Source organism: Colius striatus, chromosome 20 (genome assembly GCF_028858725.1).
Source record: "Colius striatus isolate bColStr4 chromosome 20, bColStr4.1.hap1, whole genome shotgun sequence".
NCBI classification, from domain to species: Eukaryota; Metazoa; Chordata; class Aves; order Coliiformes; family Coliidae; genus Colius; species Colius striatus.
Window position 1 is genome coordinate 1,660,614 of NC_084778.1, and position 27,468 is coordinate 1,688,081.

Here is a 27,468-nt window from a genome sequence, read left to right on the forward strand (position 1 = left end):
CTCAGCCTCCTCTCCAGGCTCAACACCCCCATTCCCCCAAGGGCTGGGCCGAAGGCTTTATTGAAAAACCAAAACCACACAATGGAATCGTCATTATTACACAATGAACCCCCCACCGCAGCAGACGAGCCCCGGGGTGCAGGGCAGGGGCTGCCGGGACCCCGCCGCGACGCTGCCCCCGCCAAGCCCGGCCCAGCCACAAGGGCAGCGGTGGCTTTGGCTGGGAGCGGTGCCACTGTCCCCCAGCCCCCGCTGTCACCCGGCCCTGACCCGGCCTGGAGGCCTGAGGTAGTTGGGGGCACCCCACACAGGCAAGACACCCCCCCCCAAATGAAAACAAAGAGCAAGGAGGGTCTGGGGGCTCCCCGTGTCCTGCAGGAACAGGAGGGTTGGTGTTGCATCCGGAGGGGAGCCGGGCTATGGCTGCCGTGGGGAAGGGGGAGGTGGTGGGGGGCAGCCCCGGGGTCTCTGAGGGGTCCCTGGCAGGCCGGGGGCACGGGGCAGGAGTGTTGGCAGCGGGGCTGGCTGAGGGACAGGCGGCCGGCGGGGCCCTGCGGGCTGTGGGGGGACGGCTGCGCTCCCCTGAGCGCCGGCGGGCAGCAGCCACGAGGCCACGGTGACGGCTGCCACTGCTGCAGGGGCCAGCCAAAGGCTGCTGGGCGGCACGGGGAAAGCACGTGGTGACAGCACGGCCACTCTGGGCAGTGCCCACACTTCCTGAAGGGAGAAAGGCCAAATCCTGCACCCCTGGTGCTCTGAGGGGGCTGGTCTGGATGTCACTCCCCTGCCAAGGAAGTGGCAGCTGGCAGAAGGCAGGGTGCAGGCAGAGAGGCTGCCAGGCTGGGCAGGACAGCCTGGCCCTGCCAGGGGCACCAGCAGCACCGTGGAGGTGGCAGACAGGGGGTGGGGACATCGCTGTGCGCTCTGATGCCACCGTCCCTGCTGCAGTGAGAGGAGCTGGGGGGGGTCTGGAGCTGGCAGACACCCCCCCACCCTCTGAGCCCCCTGCTCCAAGGCACAAAGGTTCCCTGGCTGGTGCCAGCCCCATGGCTGCCCCTGTCCCTATACACCAAAGGGACTGCTGAGGCCACGGGAGCGGCACCAGCCCAGAGCAAGTGGGCGTGGGGAGCTGCCCACTCTGGCTTCGGGGTTGCTCTGGTTTTGGGGCACCCTGGCTGTTCCCTGAACCCTCTGTGCTGCTGCCCCCTGACGATCCCCATCCCCAGGAGCTGGTTGGTGGCTTGTGCGGTGGCACCACAGTTGCCCAAACCCGTGCCCAGCACCTTGCGGAGGGTTTATTGCTGGCATGAACACAGTGATCTGTTGGGGCAGGGCAGCCCAGCTCCAGGGAAGGGGGGGGGGGGCATTCTGGGGGCCCGTGAGGCAGGGCAGAGTCCCTCCCCCTGCCCACCCCAGTCCCTCCTGGGCAGCAGCTCTCGGCAGCCCGGGCTGTCCCATGGGAACGCTCCCCAGCAGCCTGCAGCAGCCAAAGGCACTCGCTGTCCCGGCTGGAGCGGGGAGCACACGTAGCACCAAGCCCAGCAGCACCCCAAAAGCTGGCTCCTGACCCAGCAGCACCCCCAGGGCCCCTGGCACCGCCTCAGGCTCCTCTGGGGGGGATGTTCACGCCGAGACAGAGACCAGATTAAGGCTGGAGAAGCAGCGAGAGGTGAAAGAAACCCGACAGCTCTCGCTCAGCCAGAGCCGGCCCCAGAAATCTGTGCAAAACCCAAACTAAACGGTTAAAGACCCCGCTGGAGACCACCCCCAGACCCCAGGCAGCCCTAATAAATACAGGGGGTGTGTGGCTGGCGTGGGGCCGGCCAGCCCTCGCTCCCAGCCCCGGGCTGCGGCGCTGCAGGCGGCTCGTGGCGGAGGGGACGCGAGGCCGTGTGCTTGGGGCGGTTCTGCACCTGCTGAGCGGGATCTTCCCAACAGGCTGCACCCAGCTGGGTCCCATCCTGTCCTGGGGGTATCCCCACGGCTGCTTCTGCTGGGGGTGTTAATCTGCAGCTGGAGGGGGAATCACAGAGTCATCGGGGTTGGAAAAGCCCTTGAAGCTGCTGCAGTCCCAGCCCTGCCCTCACCCTGCCCAGCCCAGCACTGACCCACAGCCTCAGCACCTCAGTCCCACGGCTCTGGGATCCCTCCAGGGCTGGGCACTGCCCCAGCTCCCTGGGCAGCCTGGCACAGGGGCTGACACCCCTCTCAGGGAAACAGTTCTGCCTCAGCTCCAATCTCAGCCTCCCCTGGGGCAGCTTGAGGCTGTTTCCTCTTGGGAAATGGGAGCAGAGCCTGACCCCCAGCTCCCTGAAGCCTCCTGTCAGGGAGTGTCAGAGAGTGCTGCTGCCTCCCCTCAGCCTCCTCTTCTCCAGGCTCAACACCCCCATTCCCTCAGCCCCTCCCCAGCCCCTTGTGCTCCAGCCCCTTCCCCAGCTCTGTGGCCGGCTCTGGCCACGCTGCAGCCCCTCAGTGTCCCTGTGGCAGTGAGTGAGGGGCCCAGCCCTGAGCACAGCCCTGGAGCTGCAGCCTCCCCAGGGCCCAGCACAGGGGACAATCCCTGCCCTGATTGGGAAGAGAGGGTAAGGGGATATGGAGCAACGTGGTGCCCCAGCATCCCTCTGCACCATCCCTTTGGTGGTGGCAGAGCCCCAGCAGCACCCTGCCTGGCACCAATGTGGGTCCTGCAGCCTCTTGCCCAGGTCAGGGGCCCCGTGGCTTTGCCACACATGCTGACAACCCCTGGGCTCTGTTTGGGAGTGACACCCTCATGCTGCCTGGACTGCAGGCAGAGCTTCCCCACCCTGCCCAGCTCCTTCCCAGAGCAGCTGCCCAGCTGCAGCCAGGCTGGGATCCACTCACCATCCTCCTCCCAGCCCTCTGCCACTCCTGCCAGCTCGTAGTGCTTCTTGCGCAGCTCTCCCAGCTTCTGCCGCTCCTTCTGCAGCTGGTTCTCCAGCTCCAGCACCCGCACCTGCAGGGCACCAGCCATGCCACGGCCACCCTGTGCCACCCTCGGCGGCACAGAGCTGTGCTGGGCACCCCCCTCTCACGCCCCTTATCTTCAGAGACCACTGAGGTACATCCCATGAGTGCTCTCACAGCAAGTGGTGCTGCGAAGGGGACTGAGCACAGGCAGCTGAAGGCAGCTGAAGGCAGAGTGACCCGTGTGGGCATCCCAGGAATGGGGAGTCCCCAGGGCTGCTCCATGCCAGGCAGCAGTGGGTGCTGTGGGGCAGGCTGGAGGTCAGGGGCTGTTGAGCCATGATGAGAACAGCGCTGCGGAAGGCTCAAGGACCAACTGCATTTGGCTCCTGGGCAAACCCATCTCTTGCCCTCACACCTTGGGCTTTCCCTGTGAGCTGGTGCTGGCAGCTGGGCAGGGCACCCACAGTCACCTCTCCCCCAAGCAGGACCAAGTGAGGCATCAGAGTGTGCATTTCCCATACCATGGGGGAACCTCCTACCTGAGAGTCCATCTCCTGACGCTTGATCTGGGTGAGTGTCATGCTGGAAAAGTCCATGCTGTCTGCAGAGAAACACACCACCAGCCCCCCCTTGAGCTCCACACCTTGGCCCCTGCTCCTGTGCTGCTGGCAGGATCTGCCACCATGGGTTATGGAGCAGCGAGGGGCAGGTGAGAGCAGAGACCACCAAGGCACAGCCAACTGAAGACAACGACCAAGAGCAGAGGTCCTGGGGCAGAGGGCCTTGCTCCCACAGCCCCACACTTACCTTTCTCCTCCACCTGGGACTTCCCAGCCTTGGTGGAGGCCACCACGCTGGCTGTGGCCTGGTTGACACCGCGGGAGGCTTGTTGGAGCTTGCAAAGGTTGGCACTGTCTTTGTCTGCCTTCACCTGCAGGGAGGCAGTGAGGAGGAGTGTGCTTCAGCCTCAGCCAGGGAGGCAGTGAGGAGTGTGCTTCAGCCTCAGCCAGGGAGGCAGTGAGGAAGAGTGTGCTTCAGCCTCCTCCAGCCTCACGGTTTGAGGTGACCGTGCAGTGTCCCAGGGTGACCCTGAACCACGGCCAGGGGAGCAGCCTCACTGCTGCCTGCTGGAGGATGGAGCATCTCCCCAGGGCCAAGAGCAGCCTCCTGAGGCACAGGGCTCCTACCTTAGAGGCTGCCACCAGCTGGGCTGTGCTGGCTGCGATCTCCCGGGAACAGACCATCAGCTCCTCGAATGTGCCCTTGCCTTGCACCACTAGGTCAGCAGCGTCACTGCAGGGGGGAGAGAGGGGCTGCACCATCCTCCCACCGCCCTTATCCCCCACCACAGGGACCCTGCCAGCCTCTCTCCCCTCCCTTACACCAGCACGGTGGCACCCCAGCCCACGGCCTTGGCGGCGGAGATGAGGCCTTCGGTCCAGCGGGAATTCCTGGCGTAGAACTCCTTGTGGGATGCTGCACCCTGCCGTGGGGAATGGCACAGTCACACGCTGGGCACGGGGGCTGCCAGGGCCTGCCAGCCCAAACCTCCCCTCCTGGAGCAATGGGAGTTGTTTAGGCTGGGCATGGGAGCTGGGGAGACACCGAACCCTACGTGGGACGGGAGATCGAGGGCCTCTGTGACACCCCAGGGACTGCAGCCAGGGTGAGACCCCAGGCTTGGGGCAGGAGCTCCTGGCAGTTGGCATTGATGCCCCGTGCCAATGGGTCATGGCTCGGAGCAGCACGCTCCCAGCAAGTGCCTGGTGAGCCCTGGCTGGTCAGTAACCCCCTGCCCACAGCCCTGCCCCTGCCCACAGCCCTGCCCCTGCTCACCCGCCCGCTCTCCACGATCTCTCTCTGAAGGTCCTTGGAGGCCAGGACCAGGACGTGGATTGCCTGCATGAGGCCTGTGCAGGAGCCCAGGATCCTGCAAGACAAACCCCACTCAGCCCCACGTGCAGGGCAGGGAGACCCCAGAACCGTGGGGCAGCCGTGCTGCCAGGGGCACTGGGTGCCATCCTGTGTGCCCGGCTCCCTCCAGAGCCCTGGCCACCACTCACCTCTCGTTCACTTCCAGTTTGACCCCAGTGTCACCAGCTCGTGCCTTGCTCAGCATCTCCTGGTAGAGAGGGGAGAGGCCACCCTGAGCCCCGGGCACCATTCTGGCCTGGTGCTGGTGGTCCTGGCAGGCACAGCACCCACGGGTGCCGCAGGGCAGGTGGTGAGCCTCACCTCGATGCGGGCAGCCGCCGTTTCGATGGCCACTGCTGTCGCTGCCATCTCCTTGTCCACCAGGTCACCCAGCTCCTCCTGCCTGACGTCCAGCCCTCGGGGCCGCAGCTCCTGGGGACGGGACAACGGGGCCCATCCAGGGCTGGCACAGCCCCTCTGGTGGTGCCTGCCACGGCCTGACCCATCCCACCAGCCCTCCTGGGACACCCACCTCCCCGATGGCGCTGATCCGGCCCAGGCAGGTCGTCAACAGGCTGCAGTCGGCACCTTCCACCCTCGCTGGGTCCTGCAGGGCGCTGAGGTAGCTCAGGGCCTCGCTGCCACACTGCCTGCACATCTCCAGCAGCCCTGTGAGGGCAGCACGAGGCTGAGGCTGCAGGACAGACACCCAGCCCCATGCCTGCCCAGCCCAGCCTCTCCTGCCCCAGCATTCTGCCCACCCTGGTCTGTACCCACCCATCTCAGCATCCCACCTGCCCCAGCACCCTGCTCACCTTGCTCCCTGCCCACCTCAGCAACCACAGAACCACAGAATCCTAAGGGCTTGAAGGGAGCTGCAAAGCTCACCCAGTGCAGCCCCCTGCCAGAGCAGCACCACCTAGAGCAGGGCACACAGGGACTCATCCAGCTGGGGTTGAATGTCTCCAGAGAAGGACACTCCACAGCCCATCTGGGCAGCCCCTGCCAGTGCTCCCTCACCTCAATAGGGAAGAAACTCTTCCTTGTGTTTCTTTGGAACCTCTTCTGTTCCAGTTTATACCCATTGCCCCTTGTCCTGTCATTATCCTCCAGGGCTGGGCACTCCCCCAGCTCCCTGGGCAGCCTGGCTCTGGCCTCCTGACACTTATAACCATTCACCCCTCACTCTCCCCCAAGCTGAAGAGCCCCAGCTCCCTCAGCCTTTCACCAGAACCCTGCCCACCTCAGCATGCCCCATGCCCAGCCCCTGCCCACTCCTCGGGGCAGCACTCACGGTCAGCGGGCTCCAGGGGGGCCACGTGGGAGGTCGCGCTGCCCTGCAGGAGGGTGTCGCTGACGAGGTGGGCAAAGAGAGCCAGGCAGGGCAACAGGGAGCCCAGGGCTGCAGGGGGAGACAGCAGGCACATGCCTCAGCCCCAGCAGGCACTGCCCTCGAGCCCCCATTCCCCCAGCCCAGCCTCTGCTCTCACCTGCACCATTGGAAAGGTATTTGCTGTGTGCGTCCCGCAGCCGCTCCACGCACTCCGAGGCTGCCAGTGTCCTGGACAGGAGGCAGTCTGCAGGCAGGGAGCAGGCAGGGCTCAGGTGTGTGCTCCCTGAGCGTGCCATGGCTGCTCCCTGCTGCCACACGAGCCAGAGGATGGCAGGCAGGGCTCAGGTGTGTGCTCCCTGAGCGTGCCATGGCTGCTCCCTGCTGCCACACGAGCCAGAGGATGGCAGGGAGGGAGGCTTTGCCCAGCAGCAGACTGGGATCAGGCCAGGTTTGGGCAGCAGCAGGGCACTCACCCGCTGAGCCAGTGCAGCTGATGTGGGAGGGATGGTCCATACGAGCCAGGGCATCCTGCACCATGCGCTCGGCCTCCTGCGCCGTGCCCTGCAGCAGGACCAGCTGCTCCTGGGCCATGTGCTGCTCCAGCACCCGCTGCCCCTCCTCCTGCAGAGCCACAGCGGGTGTCACAGGCCCCTCCGTGCTGATGGAGCCACCCCACAGCCCACTCTGCCGGGAGGGGGATGCCAGAGGTGCCCCCCCGGAGTACCTTGTTCCTCAGTTGCGTCTGCAGCTTCTGCAGCTCCGTCCTGCTGCTCTCCTGCTCGTGCCTCAGCTCATCCCGCAGCTGCTGCAGCTCAGCCTGCAGAGCAGCCATCTCCTCCCTGTGCCCCTCTGCTGCCTGGCTCAGGCTGGCCCTCTCCTGCTCCAGCACGGAGATCCTGCTGCTCTGCTCTGCTCCCGCCTGGGTGAGCACAGAACAGAGGTTGGAGCTGTGGTGACGCCAACTCTGCAGTTTGGGGACTTGTTCACGGCCCAGGCTGAGGCCACCCCGAGCGTCCCAGTGTGGTGCATGGCAGCCTGTGTGGGCTGCAGCCCTGCAGCACCCTTGCAGCACTGACAGCCTCACCTGGGGCCGGTCCAGGCTCCTTGAGGAGCCCTTTTGCTTTCACCAGTGACGGTTCACTCGTGTTATGTCAGCATCCTGACGGATGAGGGGCACTGGCTGCCAGCCTCGGAGACAGCTCTGCCCCATTTCTGTCCTGCTGCAGCAGGTCTGCCCACCCCAGGGATGGGCAGCTCCAATTTCCTGCCACATTCTGCCTTCTACAATGAGCCTGGAAGCTCCTGCTGTCCTCCAGAGCTTTGCAAGCATGAAACACCCTCTGGCACAGCAGCAAGCCTGTGCAAGGGCTTGTGATGTGATGGCATGCTCCCTGCTTAGGCTATCCAGCAGGCAGAGCTGCCCTGCCTGGCCCTGCTCCTGCAGGGATTTTGTTCAAGGATCCTTGCTGCTGGACAACATGTACCCAGGAGCAATAAACCCCTTGGTATGATCATTAATCCCATGTGGATGTGAGGAGGAAGACAGGGAGCTGCTCACTAGGCCAGTGGTGGGCAATGCCTCCTGCATGGGTAGTGCCCTGCAGTGGTGGGGTCGGCAGGGGCTACCACGGGCTCTCACCTGCGTGCTGGACTCCAGGGTGCCCTGCAGGACCTGCAGCTCCTGTCTGCTGGCTGCCAGCTCCCGCTTCAGTGTGTCCAGCACCTCTGCCTGCTCCTGGGACTGAGGGCAAGAAGAGAGGCCGCTGTCACTGATGCCCCACGGGGCAGCCGCCCCATCCCCGGTGTCCCCCCGCCCCCGCTCACCTTGCGCTGCGCCTGCTCGCTCACCCGCTGGAACGAGTCCTCCAGCTCCTTCTTCTCCCGCTCCACGTCCCCCTGGGCCTGCCTGGCCACTGTCACCTGCTTGGTCACCTCTGCGTTCTGGGGAGGGCAGAAGGGGGCCTCAGCAACCCCCGGCGTGGGGGGCAGGGCTGGGAAAGGGGGACACCAGGGCGGGGGGGCAGCTGTCGGGGCGCTCACCTTGCGCAGCAGGTCGGCGTGGTTCTGCACCAGCGTGCTGTACTTCTCCTTCAGCTTGCTGTAACGCTGCTCGTTGGCCTGTGCCCGCCCTGCCCCGCACACGGGGTGAGCCCCAGGCCAGCCCCCACGCCCAGGGCTCACCCCCCACCCCCCCCCAGAGCCTTGGGGCCGGCTCTCCCCGCTCACTTTCGATCTCTGTCAGGCTCCTCTGGGCCTTCTCGGTGTCCTCCCGCTGCTTCTTCAGCTCCTCCAGCTCTGCCCGCAGGAACTCGCTCTCGTCCTGCGCCTGCTGCTTCAGGTGCCGCTGCTCTGCCAGCTCAGCCTCCAGCTCGCTGGCCCTGCCCCGCAGCTGCACCGAGCCCCGGGCGCTCTGCGGGCACAGCACACGGGCACTGCCGCTGCCAGCGGCCCTCCGAGCCCCAGAGGCAGGGAGAGGAGCACTGAGGGTGCTGGGCAGCAGAGGACTGAGCCTGGTGCACCCCCTCCAGGGATGCAGCCCCCTCGCAGTCACACCTGGAGACCTCCCCAGGGTGGGCAGGGGCGCTGTGCCAGGGATGCAGAAAGCCCTTGGGACAGGTTACTGCTCTGCCTACCTGGGGACACAGCCAGCACCCCACCAGCCCCACTCCCAGGGCTGTTGGGTCTCATCCTGCCCCTGCACTGCCCTGTGGGTGCTCAGTGCCTGACACCACCAGCAGCTCGTCACCCACCTCGGCCTTGAAGTTCTCCAGCTCCTCCTTCAGGGCTGCGATCTCCCCGTAAAGCTGCTCGATTAGACGGTCCCTAGGAAGGACAGACAGCAGGGACATCCCCTGTAGCACAGCCAGCAGGGACATGCCCAGTGGCACAGGCAGCAGGGTCATCCCCAGTGGCACAGGCAGCAGGGTCATCCCCAGTGCCACAAGCAGCAGGGACAAGTCCAGTGGCACAGGCAGCAGGGACATGCCCAGTGGCACAGGCAGCAGGGACATCCCCAGTGCCACAAGCAGCAGGGTCATCCCCAGTGGCACAGGCAGCTGGGACATGTCCAGTGGTACAGGCTGCAGGGTCATCCCCAGTGGCACAGGCTGCAGGGTCATCCCCAGTGGCACCAGCTGTGCTGGTGCTGTGGCTCCCTGCAAGGGGAGGTGTCCCCTGTACCACCAAGGCTGCTCTGCCAGTGCCAGGGAGGGAGCTGCAGCTCAGGTCCCTGCTGCATCACAGCATCACTGGTTCTGCTCACTTGTCGTCCTTGTTCATCCTGTTCTGGCTGCTGAAGTTGAAGGGGTCGCTGCAGAAAGAGCTGCCGAAGATGTCGTCAAACTTATTGTCAAACAGGCTCTGTGGGGGAAGCACACGGAGCTGGAGAGAAGCCACCACACCTGGGCCAAGCCCTTGTCCCCTCCATGCCGCTGCTGATCCCAGCCAGGATGCCCTTGGCCTTCTTGGCCACCTGGGCACGCTGCTGGCTCCTGCTCAGGTGCCTGTAAATCAACACCCCCAGCTCCTTTCCCACCAGACAGCTTCCCAGCCCCTGTGCCCCAGCCTGGAGCCCGTGAAGACTCAAAGCAAGCGCACAGAGCTGAGGGGTGATGCTGGGAAGCCAAACACCTCCAGCCACTCATCGCTGGAGGGCACCAAAGCATCACAGCAGCACTGAGGGATGGCTCCAGCCTGGCTCAGACCTGGCAGCACCCAAAGTGACAACAGCACCCCCACAGCCCCTAGCAGCGATGCTCCCCAGCACCCGAGCTCACCCCCACTCCCTCAGCCCTCACCACGCCACGGCTTCAAACAAACAACCCCGAAGGGCACCTGCTGCCCCCCTGCAGCCTCCTGGGCTGGGGCAGCACCCACCTGCGAGGCCGTGTCCATCTCCAGCAGGTCGGTGATGGGCTCGCTGTCGGGGGAGGACGCCTCGGCAGGGATCACCACCACGGGGCTGATGTGCTCCGACAGCGCCGAGGCACGCAGGAAATTGGGAGGGTTCTGGGCAGGGACAGGACTGTGGCTGAGTGGGGCAGGACTGGCACTGCCACGGGGCTTTGGGCACGGTGGGTCAAAAGCCCGCCCTGGCACCGAGTTGGCACCGTGGGGAGAGCCAGGAACGGGGCTGGATCCCCACGGGGCTGGATCCTGGTGAGGGCTGTGGGTGGGACAGGGGATCCCAGCCTGTGGGATCATCCCCATGGAAGGATGCCAGGCTCAGCCTCAGGCCCCACGCTGCCACTGGCCCTGGGAAGCCGGGCAGGGTGGCAAATCGCCCCTTTTGTGCACCGTGCCAGTGCCCCCAGCCCCAGTGCTGCTCTGGGGACGGGAAGGCTGGGGGGGTCTCACCTCTGGCAGCTGAGGGATCTGGATCAGCCGTTTGAAGTACTGCAGGTTGCTGGAGCGGTAGAACAGCTCCTTCAGCCTGCAACGGGAGGGAATGGTCAGGGGTGGCTCTTGCCCAGCCCAGACTCCCCAGAAGGCTGTCCCCAGGCTGCTGTGCTGTGCAGCAGGGGACGTGGTGGTGTAATGCCACCAGACCCACGGTGGGTCCTGGGAACACCCCGGTGCCACAATGAATCCTGCTGTTGTCTGCTAGTTCAGCAGGTGAGGCAGGAGAGGCTGCCCTGGAGCAAGCTGCAGGGAAAGCTCAGAGGCTGCAGAGGGCTGGATTTCACAGCCCAAAGCAAGACTGACTCCTGCACTTCCTCCGAGTCCGTTGCTCAGCTGCTGAGCCCCAGAGTGGGGGCTCTGACACCCCTCTGCTCTCTGCCCACCCTGGGAGCATCCCCAGAGCAGCCCCAGCAGTGGCTGCAGCCACAACTTACTTCCTGAACTGCTCCAGGAAGCGATCCCGGTGTCCCTGCAGCGTGTCTGCTGGCAGACCTGGCAGGAGAAGGAAGCAGAAGTGTCACAGGGCATCTCCAGGCTGGGAAAGGAGCAGGGACCCAGGGACAACCCATCAGCACAGCCACTTGGGCTGGGCCTTTCCCAGAGACGACCTCTCAGGGTCTGAATGGCCCAGGCTCAGCATCCTGCTGCAGGAAGGGATCATGTTCCCCCCTCCCCTGCTCCTGGACACCCCCAGGGCAGGGAAAGGCAGTGAGCTGGTGTTCAGGCAGCTTCCACCATGCTTTGAGGTTGTGGGGGATGTGGGTTTTGCAGCCAGTGCCTGCCCATGGCTGAGGGGTGATGAGCTGGGCAGGCTCCTGGGGCACCCCAGCACTTGCCCCTCGCCCTGCTGACCCCCTTCCCTCCCCCATAACAGCCGGGAGGCAGCTGTGGGGTGGAACAGCCCAGCCCGAGCAGGGTGCTGACCCCACTGTTCCCCTCCATGTCTCCCCTGACCCGAGCTGGTGGTGCTGGGGACACTCACAGGAGTGGAGCTTGAAGAGCAGCTTGACAGTGTAGTCGTAGAGGTGGCTGCAGTCCAGGATGACCTGGATGAGCGGGGCCAGGCGGCACTGCCCTGCTGCCGTCACCGACACCGAGCGGGACATGTCCAGCGAGCTGAACACTGCGGGGAAGGACCCTGGCATCAGGCTCCTGCCAGGCTGGCAAGTGCCACACTGCATTGGACACATCCACAAATACCCCCCATGGACCCCCAGGCCAAGCTCTGGCAGGGCAGCCCATGAGCTCACCTGTCTGGAAGAGGTTCAGCTCACACTCCAGGTAGTCAAACATCTCCACTGTCAGCTGGAAACTAGGACAAAGGGTGAGGATCACAGGATCCCAGACTGGCCCCATCCTCCTGACACCCACCCTTTAGGTACTTTGTGTTGCTGAGATCCCCCTGAGCTCAGGCTTCTCTCCTCCAGGCTGAGCAGCCCCAGGACCTGCAGCCTTTCCTCCTCACATGCATGTTCCATCCCCTCAGCAACTGGGCAGGGGTTCCATCCCCCTGCACTGGCCTCTCTGCAGCAGTTCCCTGTCCCTCTGGAGCTGGGGAGCCCAGAAGTGGGCACAGGACTCCAGATGAGGCCTCAGCAGGGCAGAGCAGAGGTTGAGGAGCATCCCCACTGGCCTCAACCTGTGCCAGGTGCCACCCTGGAGGGGTGAGTGGTGTCCTGGTGTGGATGCACCCGCCTCGCCCAGCGCTCTGCCTGCTCCCAGCACCCACAGCAGCGGTGGTGGGAAGGTGCAGGGTCCTGCCCCCAGCTCAGTCCTGCTGCCAGCTTGGCCAGGCTGCCCTGAGGCAGCCTTTGGGCACCCATCCTGCTCCCTCAGCCCCTGCCCTGCCCCACGCTCACAAGTTATTGACGTCGCTCTCTCCCGCCTCATCCAGCTGCCGGTCTGACATCTGCAGGTTGCCAGGGAAGCGTGGATTCTGTGTGGAGAAACAGCAGCTGGGAAGGGGTGTAGGAGGGTCTCCTGCTCAGCCCCAGCCCTGGCATGATCACCAAGGTTGCTGATCTGGCTGGCAGCCTCGGGGCAGGAGTCTGGGAGGGCTCCTGAGATGCTCTAAGGGAGGGATGTAGGGGAAAAGGGGGTAACACGAGGTCTGCTCAGCCCCAGGGGCTGCAGCATCCCCAGTCCATGGGGCTTGAATTCTCCTCAGCAAGAAAAGTCAATTCTCCCTGGGCTTAGAAACCTGAGCATGGAGGAGATGGGGCTGCCAGCTTGTGCATGGCACTGGTGAGAGCAGGAGGGGAAGGTGCCAGTATTATTGCAAAGGAGCTGAGGTGCTGAGGGCCAGGGGTCGGTGCTGGGCTGGGCTGGGTGAGGGAAGGGCTGGGACTGCAGCAGCTTCAGGGGCTTTAACAACCAAAACAGTTCTACAACTCTGTGATCTGCTTGGGGTTGGGCAAAGCCTCTTATGCTGTACAGGCACTTCAGGGAAGGTCCCATCACAGCTCCAAGACAAATCAGGGGGATGCGAGCAGCCTGGATTTGGAGCAAACCCTCCTTCCAGGAGAGCCTGGAAACACCCCAGGTACCAAACCTGCCCCAGCCAGCTCCTGTGGGGAGGAGGGTGCTTGAAGCCATGCAGGGATGCCCCTGTGTACAACCCCACCACAACTTCCCATCCTGCTCCTGGCAGCAGGTTGTTATTTCAACACCACGAGACACCCCTGAGATGCTGGTCCCTGGGGCACTGTCTGTCCTTGGCAATCTGGGACATGTTCCATGGAGGCAGCAGGATAAAGGAGAGGACCTTTGGGAGTGACAGTGTTGGGACAGCTCTGCCAGCCCCTGTCCTGCACTGTAACCTTGCCACCACACTGCCACATCATCCCCCTCACTGTGACCACGGGGACAGGGTGATGCTCACCTTGGTGTGAAACTCCATCTTGGTTCTCAGCAGTTTGAGGTAGATGCTGCAGAGCTGCCCATAGCCCTCGCTCAGGTGGCCCTGGGGACAGCAAAAACCTGTTGAGTGCTGGAGCAGGCTGTGGAGAAGCTTTCCTCTCCTGCAACAGAAGCAACCCTTCCCTCATCTGCCCCCAGGAATCCTCCTTGCCAACACACAGGCTGCATGTGCAACAGGGATTTGGGCAAGACCATCTCATCACCTTGCCTGCAGAGTTCAAGGCTGCCTGTGGCTGCCAGAGCTGAGTTTTACTGGGTTGTGACAAAACAGATGAAGGTGTCTGACTTCAGTGCAAAGGGAGATTGAATATAACCAGGCAACCCAGCCAGGGGAAATCACAGCAGCCCTTGGAGCCTGGATCCTCCTGGCACTGCCCCTTCCCCAGCACCCCAAGGCCTGGCTGGGGCACTGGGTGCTGCTGAGGGACCCCCTGTGTGCCCCCACTGCAGTGCCCAGCAGGGTTGGCTGCTTACCCACATCCTGCTCATGTCACTCAGCTCATTCTTGTATCTCACAGAGTCTTTCAGGACCTGCAGGAACGAGGATGAAGATCAGCAGTGTGGGCAGTGGGCTGAGCCCCAGGGCGAGGTTGGCCACGCTTGGAGCTGCCATTTGGGGTGGGAACAGGAGGCTCTGATGCACTCCTGACCCTGCAGCTTGCTGGTGCCATCACCACAGCCAGCCCCAGCCTGCCTCAGTTTCCCCAGCTGCACCCAGGGCAGCAGCATCCCCGCTGCTGCCACCTGCACTGAGGCTGACACCCCCACAGCCAGCCCCTGCCTCCCCTGTGGCTGGCACCGGGGCCAGGGGCTGCAGGGGGCTGTGGGTGCTGCAGCGAGGGGTCCTCACCCAGCACCGACCCCCCAGCACCTCCCAGGGGAACGGATCCGGCCGTGGGGCAGGAGCTGAGGACTCACGTTGCCGTGGCCGTCCCGGAGCAGCTTGTGGAAGACGTGGCAGAACTTCCAGCACAGCACGGCGTTGCCCGACAGCGGCAGCCGGTTCACCACGGACCAGAAGGTCTGTGCCCCCTTCTCGTGGTGCGTGCCCAGGATGCATGGTGCTGCCCAGTCAAGGAAACACTCCCCTCCCCTTTGATGGACAGTGGCCACCCTGAAGCTGAAGGGAGCCAGGGCACTGCAGGGAGGCTGATGAGCTGCCCAGCTCAGTGCTGGCTGGCCCCAAGGGCGGCACATGCCATCCTCTCTCCTCCTGGCAGCGCTCAGCCTGGGGCTGTGTCTCCTTTGAGCCTTCTCAGCTGCCCTGATGGGATGCTGGGGATCTGCCTGCTCACATCCTTGGAGGATGAGGCGCCCCTGTCCCAGGCAGACAACATGCTGCAGGCATCCACCCCTCCTGCCCCACCATGGCAGGGCAGCAGGGGGCTGGGCACCCACTGACACGCAGCAGCGGGAGCAGGGACCCCGTGCTGCATCCCCCAACTCCCATGGAGAACCCCCCAGGATCCCCTCCTGCACCCCACCAGCCAGCCTGTGGCACGGGCCCAGCCCCAGCAGCCCCCATCCCCACAGGACCCCGTGTCCCTGCCCCACTCCCCTGTGCCACAGCCCCCCTGGGAAGGATATTTCTGGCGTGTTTCTCCTTGACAGCCACTTCCTGAGCATTAATGGCCTTATTGATGCTGACAGTCTGCAACAGAGGAGTGATGCAGGGGATGGGGGGGTGCCATGGGAAGGGTTTGGGGTCCCCCCTCCCCGGCTGGGCTGGCACCTGGGGGGGCTGGGCCCTGGCCAGGCCCCAGCCCCTGCTCCTGCCAGCTGGACGCTGCCCGCTGCCGGATGCCTCCCTGGCATGTGCTTGGCACCCACCGGCCTCAGCTGCTGCCAGGGCTCATTTATTCGGCATAATAACGATGCCATTAAAACAGTGGCCACAAAGGACAAACCCCCCCCTGCCCCTGGATCACGGGCTGCAGCTGGTGGGTCCTGCTCTGCTGTCAGAGGGGGCTCAGAGGGTACTTTGGGCGGCACAGGGGAGCAGTAGAAGGGTGAGACCACCCCATGGTGCAGAGCAGAGCAGGACTAGGCTGTCTGTGCTGTCTGGCAGCAAAGGACCCGGCCCCTGCTGTGGGATCAGAGAGGAAACCCACACTGAGGAGCTTGGGCAGACTCAGGGCTCTGTTTGCTCTCAGGGGAGGCACTGGCAGCTCCTGGAAGCGTTTCCCAGGCAGGATTTTTACCCCTGCCTCATTTCTGCCCCTCCAGGAGCTGTGTCAGCAGACAGGGGATGCTGTGCCTGACTCTACATGGGAGGAGGGTGATGCCAGCACAGGGCCACCCTCTCCCTGCCCTCCCGTGGTGCCAAGCACTTGCCTGGCACCTGCTACCGAGGGAAAGAAACCATCTGGCTCAACTCTATCAGCGAAGCTAATTACTGATACAAATCAATTAAAGCAGGGGGATTAATCCCAGCACCCTCCTTGCCTGCTCACCCTCTCCAAGGCAGCCCTGCTACAGCTTCCCCTCAGCAGCCCCAAGGACTGTGCTGAGCGGGGCTGGGGGTGCCACAGGCACTAACCATGGGCACCCCCTGTGAGGCTGGGCACGGCCCAAACCCCCAGCTCCGAGCCTGAGCTGTGCCTCTGCCACAAAGCACCCACCAGGCAGAGGGGGCACGATGTGCTGAAGGGCTGCCACAGCTCCTGAGCTCACCCACAGCTGCCAGCTGAGCTGAGCACCCCTTTAGCTGCATCCTGAGGTCCCAGCATGGACCAGTCCAGCTGCTGGGATGCTGCTGGTCACTCCAGCTGCACTGGCTGCTCCTGAGCAGGGCTGGGCCATGCAGCCCTGAGGTGTCTGTAGCCCCATCCCTATGGTGCTGGCTCTGCCAGGGCTCAAGGCGGGTCTCCAGCCACACTGAGCTGCTCGTTGCACTCCCCACCAGCTCTGTGCTTACTGGTGACCATGGAGGTCAGCAGCAAGATGCAGGAGGGTCACTGTGGGGTTGCAAGGGACACATTGCTGGCTGCAAGGCACAAGCTCACACAAAGAATCACAGAATCATTTGGGTTGGCAAAGCCCTTTGAAAGCTCCTGCAGTCCCAGCCCTCCCCTCACCCTGCCAAGCCCACTCTGACCCACAGGTGCTGCTTCCCCACACCACCCAGCACCCACAGCTGATGGCATTTGGATTTCACTGCAAGCTCCTACACAAGGGCTGTTTCCAGCCTGCCAGGCACCAAGTGTGTCCTTGGCAGCTCCACCAGCCCAGCTCTGGTTTCTTGCCAAGGGAGAGATGTCAGCCCCCAGTCCCTGTACCCACAGGGCTCACCTCCCACTGTGCTCCCCATCCCTAAAGCACTGGGATCAGGGGAGCCCAGCAGCCATGGGGCAGCCATGGGGCAGCCAGGCCCTTCCTCCAGCCCCACAGCCCTCCCTGCTGCCAGGAAAGGAAACCCTGACGTTTCCTCTTGTGCAACGCGGCCGAGGACGGAGGGAAGTGAGAGGAGAGGCTGCCAGAGCCCTGCTGCATGAGCAGAGCTGCAAGGGGCAGATGGGGCCACGGGGCTGGGGTGGGGGACAGACCATGGGAGCTCTGCTGAGGCTGGGGGAGCAGCACTGGGGATGCTGCAAGCATCAGGAGCCAAGGAAACCCCACTGCTGGGAGCAGGGACAGCTCAGGCCATGGAGGGGAGAAGCAGAGTCAAGTAACAGAGACCAGGGACTATCCAGCCTAAGCGGGACCTGCCCCAGTGGCTTCTCCTCCCTCTGCAGGGTGTGGAGGCTCCTCAGGAGGTTTCCAACCCCACTTGGACACATTCCCGTGCCCCCTGAGTGAGGGGAACCTGCTGGAGCAGGGACTGGGGCTGGGGCAGCTCTGCAGGACCCCACCATGCTGGGATGCTGGGATCCACAGGGTCCCCAGAAACCCCTGCAAGGTCTTTTCCTTGACATGCCACTGCAGCTCTGCTCTGGGGCCATTTAGCATCAGCTGGGCATCCCACTGGCAAGGAAAGCTCCCAGCCCTTGAGAGGAGTCAGCCCACAACCCATGGAACCATCCCCCAGGACCCCTGACAGCCCAGCTCTCCTCACAAGAGAGGCCACCAACAGCTCTGCCCCGGGTGATGCTCAGCTGTGCCTCACATCCAGGCAACACCTCTCCAGGTGTGTTGCTCCAGACAGGGACAGAGGAGCCCCAAACTTCCCAGGACAGTGGCAGAGGGTTACTGAGCACTGAGCAACGCTCCTCTCTTTCCCAGGCACACATGCACACCCTCATCCCCCTGCCAGATCTCCCCAAAGCCTGCTCTCAGTCTCCTGCGAGGTACAAAGCTCCTGCTCAGGGAAGAGCCCAGCTCTGCTCGGGACCCACACGGTGCCTTCCTGCCTCTCCTTCCACTTCCAAAAGGAAATGAGTGTTGATTAAAGAATCCAAAGCTGCTGCAAATTACTTGGAGAAACTGAGCAAGTCACAGTGCAAATCCTCTTAGCAATGCTCCCTCCTTTCTCCTTAATTCCTTTCTATAAATGGCGAGCTGGGCCAGAGCATACCTCTGGAAAAGCACTCCCAGGCCAAGCCCTGCAGCCCCAGGGGCTCTGGGGGAACAGAGCCAGCAGGGAGACCTGCCCACAGCAATCCCTGAGCTTAATTAAAACACAAATCCCAGCCTAGCAAAGCCTCCCTCAGCCACCAGAGGTGGTGCAGGACATGGGGTGTGGGTGGGATTTACAGAGGGCACCTGTGTCTCTACAAACACTGCTCACCAACAGCAGATAAAGGCAAATCAGGGCCTTGCTGGGGCTCAGGGAAGGCTTTTCTCCATCAAAATCTTGATGGAAAGCTGTCTGGACACTGCTGGGGTGCTCAATGCCCTGCAGGGGACTGGCAGAGCTCCTGGGGAGAGCTGGGGTGGCTGTGGCCAACCCTCTGCAGAGCTACCAGCCCATCTGCATGGATATACTCCTGTGTACAGGATAAGAGGATGCCTGGCACACGTTGAGTCCTGCTCAGTCCTAAAAGCATCCTTTGAGACATTAAAAACACCTTCCCACCACTGAATCCTGGCTATGTGGCTGCATCCACTGCTGAGTTCAGAAAGCCCTCCTCTCCTGGCCAGTGCCATGCTGGAGCTGCTCCAGGGATGAAGTGCCCTGACCAGGACTGTGTGAGCACCTCCCTGGAGCTGCTGCTGCCCTTCTCACCTCCTGCTCCCACTAGATGAGAAACAATCCCCCAAATGACACAAGTCTCAGGTTTCTCTCTGCTTGGGCCATAAAACCAGCCACATTTCCCCCAAAGCAACGTTGGTCTCCAGCCCTTAGAGACCCCAAAACCTCCCTGGAGCTTGCTCACAGTGGCTTGAGCTGTACCTCTCCAGGACATGCCAACACCACAGCTGGGAAGCCAGCAGGACAGAGCCCTGAATCCCATGGGATACTACCACAGGGGTCTTGGGAGGGTGGCTTGGGGACACCTTGCCCCACACCCTGCCCTTGCAGGCCTGTGGCACACAGGACACCCCAAACTGGAGTCACTAAAACAGCCACGTTGGAAGCTGATGGGGTTGCCTTGAGGCTCTTCTTGGCAGAGACCTGGCATCATCCCTCTGGGTCTACTCTCCTGAGGCTGGGAGGATGATGACCTCAGATGGATGTCATGCTTGGTCTCCCCACCATCAGCATGTCCTGGCACACAGAGTGACCTGATGTGGGTGTTATGGAGCAGCTCTTCCAGGAGAGAGAACCCAGCTGGGGCAGGCCAGGAAGGGGAGATGTGATGTTCAGAGGTCTCCACACCACAAGTAGATAAAAGAGGATGGCAGCTGCTGTCTGACTCCACCAAGGCCTTTGCTTCATGGGCTTTGGCACCATTATCATGGCAGAAAAATGAAGGGCAGGTATTCTGAGTGTGTCTGAGCCAGCTCCTGCTGAGGGCAGCAGGGAACTCACCACTGAACTCACCACTCACTCCTCCTGCCCTTTCCAGAGCCTCCAGCAAAAACAGGGAGTTCAACAGCATCCAAGGAGCTGGGGCAGGATGAGACACTGCAGCCTGACTGCTCCCCCAGCTTTGAGGTGAGCAAAGGGGAAGAATGAAGACAACCCCTCAGCCAGAGCCATCCAATGCCAGGAGGGCAGAGCTGGGCTGGTCACCAGCAGGAGCTTGTTACCTTGAACCCATCACTGCCCAGCATCAGGGGACCAGCACAAAGAAATGTGTGCAGAGTAATCACCTGGACAGGTGGCTTTTAAATGCAGCTTAAGGAATATGAACCTCCCCAATACACAATGTTTTGGAGGGGGGGGAAAGGGCAGTGAGAAAAGTGCTTTTGGGAAGAAGAGCTGGCAAACAGGGAGGCTCCAGGAGCTGCCCAACCTCACCAGTGCCCTCAGGGAAGGTGACACCATAACACTTGAATCCCTTTGAAGCCTTCAGCTGAAATAACAGCCAGAAGTCAACCAAGGCTGCAGAAGAGCTTGGGGAATACTTTGGTCACCTGCAGCACCACAAAGGGTCAGGACAGCCCTTGGCTCCAGCTGCTGCTGCAACCAGAGAGCCCCCAGCACCACCAGATCCCCCCACAGGCCTGGATCAGAACACCAGGAGGTTGCCCAGGCCCCTCCAGCCCTGTGTGGCTGCTCCCCACCAGAAACACTCGTTGCTCCTCTCAGCTCTTGCCAGGCTGCTCCACCAGCGCTGGCCCCACGCTGCCTGCCCGCAGCCCCCAGCCCTTCCCACCAGCTGCCCTGTTGGCTGCATTTTCCTGTGAAGTGGGGATTATGTGAGAAGTTAATCCCTCCCAGCAGCAGTGATTTCTATCTGGGCAGGGAGGATGGCTGTGTTTTCCAGGGCTGGTGCTTCAGGAAGGTCCTCCACAGCCTTTAACTACTCCTCAAACATTCCCAACGGTCCTGACTGGAGTCTTCTGCTCCCCAGCAAAGGCAAATATTTGGGCATTTGGGGGGGAACAGGGAGAAATAAAGGAGTGAGGCTGGAGGATGTGGGAGCAGAGGGCAGGAGCTCATCTCTGGATGCATGTGTCAGTTATCTGCTGCCAGCCCAGCACTGACCTTCCCCCGTGGGAACACCCAGCGTGTGGGATGCTCCCGAGCCCCGGGGATGTGGAGCCCCCAGTGCCAAGGCAGCTCTGGGGAAACCCCTCCCTGCAATGCCTCTGGCTGCAGCACAGGATGGGCACCTCTCACCCCTCCAGGAGGGACAGATCCTGCGAGGGAGCTGGGGCCAGCCAGCACCGCCCGCGCCTCACACCACACCCGAAGCACCTTCCCCATCTCTGCCAGAGCCCCTGTAAGACCTGACTCCGTGTTCCCAGGTGAGCAGCAGAGCAGACAACCGTGTCCCCTGCAGGCACAGACCCTAAAACCCCACTTCTCAGCCCAAACTTGTCTCCATCCCTTATGGAAGCCGGGTGAGGGGCTGTGCCCGTGGGCTCAAGGGGCTCTGACGGCGGCGCTGTGCGTGGGGACAGGGGTTTGTGGGGACACGGGGTCATGGGGACAGGGGTTTGTGGGGACAGGGTGTCATGGGGACAGGGGGTCATGGGGACAGGGGTTTGTGGGGACAGGGGTTCATGGGGACAGGGGCTCGTGGGGACAGGGGGTCATGGGGACAGGGGCTCATGGGGACAGGGCTTTGTGGGGACAGGGGGTCATGGGGACAGGGGTTCATGGAGACAGGTCGTGGGGACAGGGGCTCATGGGGACAGGGGCTCATGGGGACAGGGGTTTGTGGGGACAGGGGTTCATGGGGACAGAGGCTCGTGGGGACAGGGTGTCATGGGGACAGGGGGTCATGGGGACAGCAGTTTGTGGGGACAGGGGGTCATGGGGACAGGGGCTCATGGGGACAGGGGTTCATGGGGACAGGGGCTCATGGGGACAGGGGTTTGTGGGGACAGGGGTTCATGGGGACAGAGGCTTGTGGGGACAGGGTGTCATGGGGACAGGGGCTCATGGGGACAGCAGTTTGTGGGGACAGGGGTTTGTGGGGACAGGGGCTGATGGGGACAGGGGATCATGGGGACAGAGGCTCGTGGGGACAGGGGTGCTCCCAGCACCACCTGAACCCAGCCGAGTCCAAAGCCAGGAGACAGCGATTTAACCAGGGGCAGGCGAGTGCGAGCAAAGCCCGACCCCGGCTGCAGCCCCCGGCGCCGGCTGCGGTTGGGGGGGGGTTGGAATCAGCGTTAAGCGTGAGGACGAGCCCCCCGATCCCCGCGGGAGGGGCTCCCGCACCCCCTCCAGCCTCGCCCCCGCGTCCACACCCGCACACGCCGATACCCGGGGGCATAAAAACTTGGGAGGGCAGTTCCCCGCGTGCAGCCCCGCACTCCCGCCGCCGCGTCCTCCGCGATGCGGGGGCAGAGGGGACGGGGGCACGGGAAGGCGAGGAGGGGGTGGGGGGAGAATGTTTCGCGGGAGGGTCCCCGGGGCATCCCCCCGCACTTACCACCTTGCCCAGCTCCATGGCGCGGGGCGGCCGCGGTGCGGGCTCAGGCGCTGCCCATGGCGCTGGAAGCTTCTGCCGGGCGGCGGCGGCGGGCGATGGGGGGGGAGCGCGCTCCCGCGCACGGGCGCGCTCCCGCGAGGGGCGGCACGGGCGGCGGGGCGGGGGGAGCGCGGGGTCTGGGGGGGTGAGGGGGTGGGGGGGGATGTGCGGGACGCGGCGGCTCCGGTGCAATAACAAAGGAGCCCCGCGGAGGCGCGCGCGGGGGGGCGGCGCGACACCGGGAGCTCGCGGGAGGAGGAGGAGGAGGAGGAGGAAGGATGGGGGTGGATGGAGGCGGGGCGGGCGGTGGGCTCTGCACCCACCCGCCTGGGGCAGCCTGCTCCATCCCCGGTCCCATCTGCACCCCCCCTGCTCCATCACCGGTCCCATCTGCACCCCCTCTGCTCCATCCCCGGTCCCATCTGCAACCTCCTGCTCCATCCTCAGTCCCATCTGCACCCCCTCTGGTCTACCCTCAGTCCCATCTGCACCCCCCCTGCTCCATCCCCGGTCCCATCTGCAACCTCCTGCTCCATCCTCAGTCCCATCTGCACCCCCTCTGGTCTACCCTCAGTCCCATCTGCACCCCCTTGCTCCATCCCCGGTCCCATCTGCACCCCCCCTGCTCCATCCTCAGTCCCATCTGCACCCTCCCCGCTCCATGGCTTTTGCCTCCCAGCTCCGGGGACCTGCCCAGGGGTTCCCTGCACAGGGCTTCCCTCGCGCAGGAGCCCACTCGGCTGTCGCAATCTTCCTTCCAACAACAAAAGCCATTAAAGGGAGTCCCCCGGGCTCACTGTGCCGGGCTCGGGCAGGCGCCACACGCTGACCGCCCGCATTGCCCGCGGGGATTGTCACCCTGGGATGGGCCAAGGGACAGGCAAACACCCAGGCAAGGGCATTGTGAGGGGTTTTTCCCCCTACCAGTGCTCAAGCAGCACTTCAGCATCTTCCCATGGAAGGCATAAAAGACACTCAAGCTGTTTCCCTGTGGTCCCTAAAAGCCAAGCCCAAGGCAGGGCAGGGGAGAAGCTTCACAGCTGCCCCTGGGCTGAAGGCAGAGGAGAAGCTTCACAGCCCTAAGAATGAAATGCTCCTGCAGTGCTGGCCCTGGCCAAACACACTCAATCCCCTGGATTACCACAGTCTAGTCGTGGCTCAGCCACTTACTCCAGGATGGTGACTTGGCTGCTCTTAATAAGTTAACGAGATGCCACAGCCCTGTGGTGACAGCTCAGCCTCAGCCCTGCCCTGCCAGCACCCAGCCCTCGTCCTCCCCACTGAATCCCAGCTTCTGAGGCCAAGCCCCGGGGCGTGTTTTCCTCAGGTGGCTGTGAAAGCCTCTGCTGTGGCTCCTGGGAGGGGAGGAGGGATGGACACTGCTCAGCAGCACTGCACTATGTGGCTTCTCGGTGGGGTTTTTTTGCTGGACCACATGTGTTTTCCTGGATCAGATGGTTTCAAGCAACAGCCAAATGCCTCTGGGAGCAGAGTCTGGTCTGAGCCTGAGGGCAGCAGAGGCAGTGAGCACTGATGTCAGGAGAGGGGATGCTCTGAAGGTGCTGCTGAGAATTCACAGTGCACCCGAGGCTCTGCTTCCACCTGCCCCTCTGGCCTGGGGGGTATGAAAGGTCCTTCCTCAGCAGGGAACAGGGAAGGCAAAGCTGCTGCCCTGAAGAAGAACCAGGGGAGAGGCAGCCCCCCAATTCACCCCATCCCCTGAATGCCTTCATCATCCTCCTTGCTGGTCCAGAGAGGGGGACAGCCCTCCCCCCTCCCCTCCCCCCTCCCCTCCCCTCCCACTGTATTTAATCTCCTCCAGTGCTTCACTCTGAGCCTCTTTACACCACTTTGCAATCACCCTCCTTCCTCCTGCAGCTCCATGATTCCCCTGTGAGCTGCCAGGATGGCAGGTACAGTTTGGACCACAATGGATGAAGATGTTCAGCATCTCCCCTGAGCCCACTGCAAGCTCCACAAACAGCCTTTAAACTATTTCAGCAGCCAACTCTCACTAAAAGGAAGGGAATTAAGGGCTGGCACATCTCAGCAGATGTGGCCTTTTGTCATTGCATCCAGCTCCACCAGGTTCATCCTGTGATGATCTGGAAGGCATTTGCTTTTATTGCTTTTACATCCCCTGTTTCTACTCGAGCAGATCTGTGCCTGAGCTGATGCTCGGGGCAGCACGGAGAGGAGAGCCTGGGCCACTCTGCTCTCTGAAGCATTTGCATCTCTCACAGGTCTCCTGCCTCTTTCTCCCCCCACACTGTTCATTTTACCAGGTCTATAAATACTCTGAAGCCTTTTAAACCCTCTTCCCCTGCAGCCACCCCCCTCCTTGATGACTAATAATATCTGTTGCTCCCTCTTGATCTCTCTGTGTTTCCCAAGTCCTCCCTGAGGGAAGGAACAAGGCTGGAGAGACACTCTCAAACCACCCCTTACATTCACAGGCTCTTCAATTTGTTTTCCTGCAGGAACAGCATTTTATTCCAGCTGCTCCAGTGTAGGAGCAGTTTAAACCCACCTCCCCAGAGCAGCTCTCTCAGCTCACAATAAACCAGCCCTGCTTCACGGCTGAGCTGTGCAGGATGCTGTTAGAGCATCTCTCTGGTGTGGGATCTCCAGGACCTCAGGGTTCAAGAAATACAGCAGAACAGCAGGTTCATTGGGAAAAAAACCTCACTCACAAGTTGATTTGTTTTCTGTTTTGCAGGTTTCAGCTCTTTTCAGCATCTCTCTAGATCAGGAGCACTCGCTTGGGGGATGAGCTCTCGAGGGCTCAAGACTGGCTTTAGTTCCTGGCCCATGGAGCTGGGTGAGCATCACTGGCTGTGCAAGGAGCTTTGTGAGAAGGGAGCAAATGCACCAGGGTGTGTTTGTAATGGTGTGATTTAGAGGATAAAAAAACCCCACTCCTCTGTCATTGTTACTGGCAATGGTGCTTTATTTTCCCCACTGGGCTGGGAGGTGAGAGCATTGTAACACAGAACAGCTTTCCTGACAGCTCCCACTGCCCTAGGCAGCTTCCCCACAGCCAGCATCACAGCACGGGACACAGGGCTGGTCCAGCTGCAGCACAAGGTGTGACGGGTTTCTCTGGACTCACTGGAATGTGGCCAAACCCTCTGGGCTGATCCCACACCACCAGAAACGATCCAGCAACAACCAACCTTCAGAGCCCCCTTGTACTGACACTGGTGATGTAAAAAACATCCCCAAGTTGTCAGAGCCTTGGTGGAACAGCGGCTTTTGGTCCAGGATGCAGCTTCACAGGGTGTTTGGGTGACACTTGTGGCAACTCCCCCCCCCTTGTAATGCCCAAATACCTTTGCAAATCTTGATTTAGGGAAAATATCCGCTCAGGAGCGGTGCTTAAACAGCTCAAGGCCACTTCCAAATCCTTGTAATGCCGCAGCTTCCTGAGCATGTGAAAGGGAGAGGAAAAAGCAGCTCAGGCTGCAGCGGGCACGGGGCCAGGGCTGGCGGCTGCAGGAGGCCTTGCTCCGGCACTGCACGGCCAGGCTGGCCTCAGGGCTGCCCCAGCACCTTCTGATCAACCCCAGCTCCTCACCACAGGCTGCAGCAGTGGAGGACAGCAGCTCCTCCTCATTGCCCCAGGCAGAAGGTGCAGATGTGTGCAACCCCACGGGCAGGGAGCCCGGCTCCACCACCCCTCCTGCCTTTGCAGGCAGCTGCTTTGGTGTGCTGTCAATATACAGATTTCCTTTAAACAAACCCCAACCCAAAAGCTGGGGTTCACCTTGCCACTATTGACTGGTGGCTATTTTTAGGCCCCTGTTCAATCCACAGCTGCTGGTGTTACACGAGCCTCGTGCAACGTGGCTCAGACAGGGCCGGCCCGAGGGGAGCAGGAGCTCAGGGAGCAGCTCTGCAAAGCCAATGGGACTCGAAATGCAAGAGGAAAAAGAGAGGCATAGGATAAGCAGCATCCTCCCTGCTCGCTGCTTCAGCCTCCTGCTGATGTTGCAGGGAGCTGGGCAGGTTCTCCCACGCAAGCCTGGAGCAGAAGCAAGCCCCATTCCCCACATGGCAGCGAGGGCTAGGAACCTCCTAGAAAGGATCACACTGAGCTGAGTGGTGCTGGAGGGAAGGGGTGGCATCCAGAGGGACCTGGACAGGCTGGAGGAGTGGCTTCATGTGAACCTCAGTTCAACCAGGGCAAATGCAAGGTCCTGGCAGAAGAAAGGAAGGAGAGCAGCCCTGCAGGGAAGGACTGGGGGATGCTGGTGGGTGACAGGGGAGCTCCCTGCCTTTGCTGGGTTGAGAGCACATTGCCTGCTCACTGGGTGTGGAAGTGCCTGGGGAGCTCCTGGAGCCAGAGCAGGAATCTCCCCTGGGACACAGGGTGGAGCCTGAGGTGGAAAAAACCCCAGTGTACAAAGGAAACTGTGCTTCATGTGTTATTGCTGCCTGGCTGCTGCTTCCAACGGGGCAGTCACAGGCATGGTTCTGTGCAGAAGGCTGCAAGATCTCTTCCCAAGATCCAAATATTAGCTTATACTCGTTTTTCTGGTATGAAAACAAACACTGCTGGCTGCAGTGCATGTCAGCACATCCTTCAGCTTACCCAGCCCAAGAAGAAAGGGCTGCACTGTCCTGCTCCTGCCACAGCACCGTGGCTGGAGAGGAACCGAGAGCGTAACACCCAGCTCTGGGTGTGGGAAACACGCCTGTGGCTCCTGGCAGGATGGGGAAAATGGATGAGAGGCACTTGGAGTGGGCACAGCCAGCGAGAGGCAACTCCATCAGGAGCCTCTCCAGCAGCATGAGGAGATGGCCCTGTGCTGGGAGCCACTGGTTCACCCACGTGTGACAGATGGGCCACACAGGACACCAGGACAATGAGGTACCAGCTCCCAGAGACAAAAGGTGTGCTCCTGGCTACGTAGCAACAGCTGAGCTGGAACTGAAGTGCAAGAAGGTACCTTGGCCCAAACCATCAGCTGCCCCCACCTGTGGCACAGCACCCACATCAGCCAATGAGCCACGAGCAGCAACTCAGCCCCACTCTGCCAGGGACGGCAGCGAGGGGTACAGCTGAGGCAGTGGACTCCTGAAGGGCTCCAAGTGCTTACAATCAAACACCTTGCTAAACACACCCAACTTCATTCTTTTTCATGGATTCAGCAGTTGCCAGACCCTGGAGGCCAGCCCAGCCCAGGGACTGTGACCCTCACCACCCCACAGCATCCTCCTGCAAGGGATACGCTCTGCTGGAAGGTGACAGCTCTGCCCACACAGCCCTGCCCCGTGGCTTTGCACCACAGCCAGGATCCCAACTGAATGTAAGGGGCTGGAAGCCACAGGTTTTGTTAAACAACTTGTCCTCTCCTTCTGGCTCAGCTTTCTTCATGGCCCTGCTGCAGATGGAGCTTTGCCTCCCTCCCAGCGAGCAGAAATTGCTGAACATCTTTTTTTTCTGAGCTCTTTGCTCACCACCCAGAAGCTTCAGCAAATACCTGATTGCTCATCCAC

The 27,468-nt window shown here is 62.2% G+C and overlaps 1 protein-coding gene across 3 annotated transcripts in view; it reads right to left on the reverse strand.

Moving 5' to 3' along the window:
- Window positions 1-1,924: 1,924 nt before the first annotated feature.
- Window positions 1,925-27,468, reverse strand: part of HIP1 (huntingtin interacting protein 1) — a 33,952-nt gene continuing 8,408 nt past the window's right edge. Inside the window, exons 1-31 of one of the 3 annotated variants that reach the window (XM_062012081.1) lie at window positions 21,928-22,022; window positions 15,083-15,146; window positions 14,414-14,556; window positions 13,970-14,026; window positions 13,458-13,538; window positions 12,436-12,512; window positions 11,827-11,888; window positions 11,559-11,699; window positions 11,011-11,068; window positions 10,532-10,607; window positions 10,052-10,183; window positions 9,438-9,535; window positions 8,926-8,998; window positions 8,402-8,585; window positions 8,216-8,304; window positions 8,000-8,116; window positions 7,815-7,916; window positions 6,900-7,094; window positions 6,649-6,796; window positions 6,333-6,419; window positions 6,137-6,244; window positions 5,375-5,511; window positions 5,164-5,274; window positions 4,992-5,050; window positions 4,765-4,858; window positions 4,311-4,411; window positions 4,116-4,221; window positions 3,736-3,859; window positions 3,468-3,529; window positions 2,863-2,974; window positions 1,925-2,013 (exon numbers count right to left, since the gene is read on the reverse strand). In XM_062012081.1, the coding sequence (XP_061868065.1) occupies window positions 2,003-2,013; window positions 2,863-2,974; window positions 3,468-3,529; window positions 3,736-3,859; window positions 4,116-4,221; window positions 4,311-4,411; window positions 4,765-4,858; window positions 4,992-5,050; window positions 5,164-5,274; window positions 5,375-5,511; window positions 6,137-6,244; window positions 6,333-6,419; window positions 6,649-6,796; window positions 6,900-7,094; window positions 7,815-7,916; window positions 8,000-8,116; window positions 8,216-8,304; window positions 8,402-8,585; window positions 8,926-8,998; window positions 9,438-9,535; window positions 10,052-10,183; window positions 10,532-10,607; window positions 11,011-11,068; window positions 11,559-11,699; window positions 11,827-11,888; window positions 12,436-12,512; window positions 13,458-13,538; window positions 13,970-14,026; window positions 14,414-14,556; window positions 15,083-15,146; window positions 21,928-21,945 (3,027 nt within the window). In that variant the 5' untranslated portion in view covers window positions 21,946-22,022 and the 3' untranslated portion in view covers window positions 1,925-2,002. Of the gene's footprint in view, window positions 2,014-2,862; window positions 2,975-3,467; window positions 3,530-3,735; window positions 3,860-4,115; window positions 4,222-4,310; window positions 4,412-4,764; window positions 4,859-4,991; window positions 5,051-5,163; window positions 5,275-5,374; window positions 5,512-6,136; window positions 6,245-6,332; window positions 6,420-6,648; window positions 6,797-6,899; window positions 7,095-7,814; window positions 7,917-7,999; window positions 8,117-8,215; window positions 8,305-8,401; window positions 8,586-8,925; window positions 8,999-9,437; window positions 9,536-10,051; window positions 10,184-10,531; window positions 10,608-11,010; window positions 11,069-11,558; window positions 11,700-11,826; window positions 11,889-12,435; window positions 12,513-13,457; window positions 13,539-13,969; window positions 14,027-14,413; window positions 14,557-15,082; window positions 15,147-21,927; window positions 22,023-27,468 lie in introns of those variants that run through there. The other 2 variants (XM_062012080.1, XM_062012079.1) reach the window with 2 other exon arrangements.